Source organism: Pundamilia nyererei, unplaced genomic scaffold (genome assembly GCF_000239375.1).
Source record: "Pundamilia nyererei isolate P.nyererei 1_Seehausen unplaced genomic scaffold, PunNye1.0 scaffold00065, whole genome shotgun sequence".
NCBI lineage: Eukaryota > Metazoa > Chordata > Actinopteri > Cichliformes > Cichlidae > Pundamilia > Pundamilia nyererei.
This window is the reverse complement of record NW_005187466.1, coordinates 496,816-500,766: the sequence shown is the minus strand read 5'-3', so window position 1 is coordinate 500,766 and position 3,951 is coordinate 496,816. Positions and strand designations below refer to the sequence as shown.

The 3,951-nt window shown below is 39.0% G+C and overlaps 1 protein-coding gene across 1 annotated transcript in view; it reads left to right on the top strand.

Annotated features, from left to right (window-relative positions):
* Positions 1–3,313, top strand: part of cc2d1a (coiled-coil and C2 domain containing 1A) — a 12,026-nt gene extending 8,713 nt beyond the window's left edge. The window contains exons 13-20 of the mRNA XM_013911508.1: positions 201–234; positions 409–525; positions 1,519–1,592; positions 1,681–1,739; positions 1,817–1,968; positions 2,087–2,177; positions 2,259–2,408; positions 3,305–3,313. Of these exons, the coding sequence (XP_013766962.1) occupies positions 201–234; positions 409–525; positions 1,519–1,592; positions 1,681–1,739; positions 1,817–1,968; positions 2,087–2,177; positions 2,259–2,408; positions 3,305–3,313 (686 nt within the window). The remainder of the gene's footprint in view (positions 1–200; positions 235–408; positions 526–1,518; positions 1,593–1,680; positions 1,740–1,816; positions 1,969–2,086; positions 2,178–2,258; positions 2,409–3,304) is intronic.
* Positions 3,314–3,951: the final 638 nt, after the last annotated feature.

Here is a 3,951-nt window from a genome sequence, read left to right as displayed (position 1 = left end):
TTTTTTTTTCATTTTAATGAATGTCTGTAATAAATCTAACTGAGAACTTCTGTAATTCTCAATTATATTGTCAGCATGCACACAGTGATTTTAGCTATCTTTATATATGATGTACCTCTTTATAATATTTGTAGTTTTCTTCAAATATTTCAACATTTAGCCTTTGAGAATTGTACTTTAAACCTTTTTCTTATCTTCAGAGGGTTTGTCCTGCTTCCTCATTTTTCTGGCATGGTTTGAAAAATCTTGTCCTGTCCTAGAAAATTAGGATTTATTTTTACAGATGATGCACAGAGTGTTTTGTAATCGCGGATTTTCAAATGCAGTGATATATGTGTTTGTCTCAGGAAATAGAGCTGTTCAGCTGTTCACACAGATCTAAAAATCATGACTGTGTCTCTCACCCAGGTCTGAGAAGTTACTTGAGGAGACCATGAAGTACATAGAGATTTTAAAGAGCGCCTACACAAAGGGTCATCCAGTCCCCAAGTGCCGCACCGAGGAGAGAACCTTCAACTCTATCAAGTCAGTAGCAAACATTCAGAATACAGATTCATTCATAATAAACACCATCGCAAGTCGCTCAGTTTGTCTGTTGGTCCACCACTTTGGTCCAGAAGGATTTCCGTAAATCTTTCGTGGTCTCCTCCGGCCAAACGTTACCTGATTTTTCTTCTAGTCATAGTTCTGCTGCGCTCTGTCAACATTATCCTTATTTTATTTAACTATCATATTTTCAGATCAGTTTATATCTTAGTAACATCCTGACTGGAGATCAAGTCACTTCAACAGCGTTATCAAAATTAGAAAAGAAAAAACTAACCAGCTCTGTAGTCGGATTAGATTCGTTAGATTATATATTTTGTTTTTTGGTTATTTTTTTTAAATGGTTGATTTAAGCCATGTTTTTAATTAATTTTTAAGGCAGATGTATTTGACAAATGACAAATACATCTGCCTTAAAAACCTAATACAAATCAGCCTGCAGTATAATGGCCAACATGATGTTAATTAATGTAATTCATGGATCTCATGGATCGCCTATGATAAAGACTACTAATCATCTGTATAACTTTTTGTTACTCATCTTGTGGCATTATGTCAGTGCCTGCAGAAAAAGGAAAATCTGTCAGTCAATTAAGCCGCGGTTCATCAAACTGTCACTTTTATTGTGTATTTTTTAAAACGTTATAATCAAGATGTTTTGACTCTATGAGGCTTGTCCTTTATATTTCATTTTCTACTCGTACATGAGCTGTTTAATTTTGAAAGCAAATGATTGAACATTAAAGGTAGTGCTTTTCCTGACTGGAGTGATGGATGACTCAGAGTGACTCATTGTGACTCACTCTGCCTCTGCTCCAGTGTCATACGGAGCTAACAGCTAAGTGACTGTGGCGGTGACTCATTCATCAGTTAATTGTTTGCCTCTCCGTGATGCTGACTGTCACTTTTGAAGCTGTTTCTGAATGGTGTTTTTTATGTTTGTTTGTTTGTTGTTGTTGTTTTGCTCCGCAGGATCAACCCCAACCTGACACTCAATGACCTGATACTGTACGTCACCCGAGGCATCAACCTCCCAGCTCCTTCTGGTATTGAAGTCATCCCCATCTTTGAAATTACCAGGCAGTAATCTGTCAGATCGCTGTGTACTGACACCTAGCTTCTCTCTCTCCACAGGTGTCTCTGCTAATGATCTGGATGCCAGTGTAAAATTTGAGTTTCCTTTTCCCAGCGCGGTGAGAATCTTTCACATTCACTCGCTGTGGACGTTTCAGTCCGTGTATGTGCGTTAATGAATTCTGTGTGTGTGTAGGAGGAGGCTCAGAGGGACAAAACCAACACAGTAAAGAACACCAGCAGTCCAGAGTTTAAAGAGACTTTCAGACTCAACATCAACCGCGGCCACAGGGCCTTTAAACGAGTCATACAATCCAAGGGAATCAAGTTTGAAATCATCCACAAGGGGTAAAACGCAGCAGCTTCAGTAGAAAAAAAGAGAATATGCTTCCATATCGGTGTGTTTTGTTTGTTTTTTTCCCCTCGTTGTAGCTTCTGTAAATTGTATTCTCTGCTGTGTTTACAGAGGCCTGTTTAAGAATGACAAAGTACTGGGAACTGCTCAGCTGAAGCTAGAAGGTCTAGAAAATCACTGTGAAATCAGGGAGATCTTAGAGGTGAGTGAGTGTTGATTACGCGTGCAAGCACCCACACATGTTCAGAGGCGGTTTAACTGCGCGCGTTTATGTTTTTTGTAGGTGATGGATGGACGTAAAACTACAGGCGGAAAGCTGGAGGTGAGGGTGAAGATCAGAGAGCCTCTGTCAGGCGTCGAGTTGCATCCAGTGAAGGAGAAGTGGCTGACTCTCGAACCAGTCTCCACGCCGACAGAGAAACAAAAGGAACGGGTGAGTAGGGTTATCAATTAAACTGACCCGCCTTTGTCTTTGGACTGAAACACGTCCAGCTCAAGCAGGGACGTAAACAGGACTTCCATGTGTGATGCAAACTGTGCAAAACACTGAGCCAAAGTGCTGCCTCACAAACTGGATGTTCATATGTGTCAGAGCAGAAGTGTGAAGTCAGCCAGTATAAACAAAGTGTTTTGGTGGCTGATCAAATAGTGTCTGAAACCACATCTATTTTAAAACTGGTGATCTACCAGTGACATCCCACTTCACGCAGCGATTTTAAGTCTTAGAGTGTACAAGATTTTAGCGTCTTCGCGAGTTCTCTTTATTCTTCACGCAATTACTTTATGAACTCAAGTGCTAGTGGTTCTTTGGCACAGAAGAAACTGGCAAACTCTTGAATCCATACTGCTGCATAATGTTTAGTCAATGAGTGGAAACACCGTGAAAGCCTTTCAGGAAAAATGGAGACTACAGCGATATCTTTATCTGAACAATTGTCGTGTTTCGCTGCTTTCTGAGAAACAGTTTTCACACGTGAATTTCACACAGTTTCAAAAGAATCACAGTTTAACTTTCTCACATGGAAAAAAACAGCAGGAAATTGGATTCTTTCAAAATATAGACCGTTCTATGCAGTTCAAGTCATAGAGCTGCCTGGGTAGAATTACAGAAGCCAGGATGCATGATCACATAAATGCAGCAGATACATGGAGTGGAAATGCAAGAAATATATTTGAAAAGCACAAAATAGGGGAAAAAATGGCTGTGATGGAAGTAGTTTATTAAACATGGCTCCACAAAAGAAGGAAAACAAACAAGAAGCATGTACTTTCCTCAAATTATTGCTTTTTGTTATTAGTTGTTTTACTTGCGTAATTTTTTTCAACCAGGTTGTTTGAGGTGCGACTGGCGCTGTTGTAATTACATTAGCTCATTGTGTCATCTTCTGCTGCGATGATTCAATGAGGCCTGACTTGAGTGTTAATACATTCGTGTGCTTTTTGTAAAGTATGTGCTGCATTTAAATAGAAATGACAAACAGCCTTGCTTTAAAACTCACTCAAACTCTCGGCTTTAGGCATCTTTTTTCCTTCTTCGTGTTTGGGTGTCTTACTGATGCTTACTGACTTTTTTTTAGTCAGCCAGGCTTCTTTACTGATTTTAATTCATTCTGTATCATTTTTTTAATTTTTTTTTAGGACAATTAATGTTTATTCTATTTTATTTGTGTACACTGCCTTGCGACCACTTATCTGTGAAAAGCAGTTTTAAATAAATGATGCTTATTTATTGATGTTTTGCACATATATTCTTACCCATGGTTTAAACTGCAATCTATTTCACGAACAATTACAAACAAAGTTGAAACAGAATAGTGACAAAGATTTGAATTTAAATACTCTGAGCATGCTGGAAAGCAAATCGTCAGTCCAGTAGCTGTACCAGCTTTTAGTCTTTCCCACTGTCAGTAGCCAGAAGAAGCAAAAAGCATTGCTCACATCGTAGCAGACTGCAGGCTTTTCACTCACATTAAGTG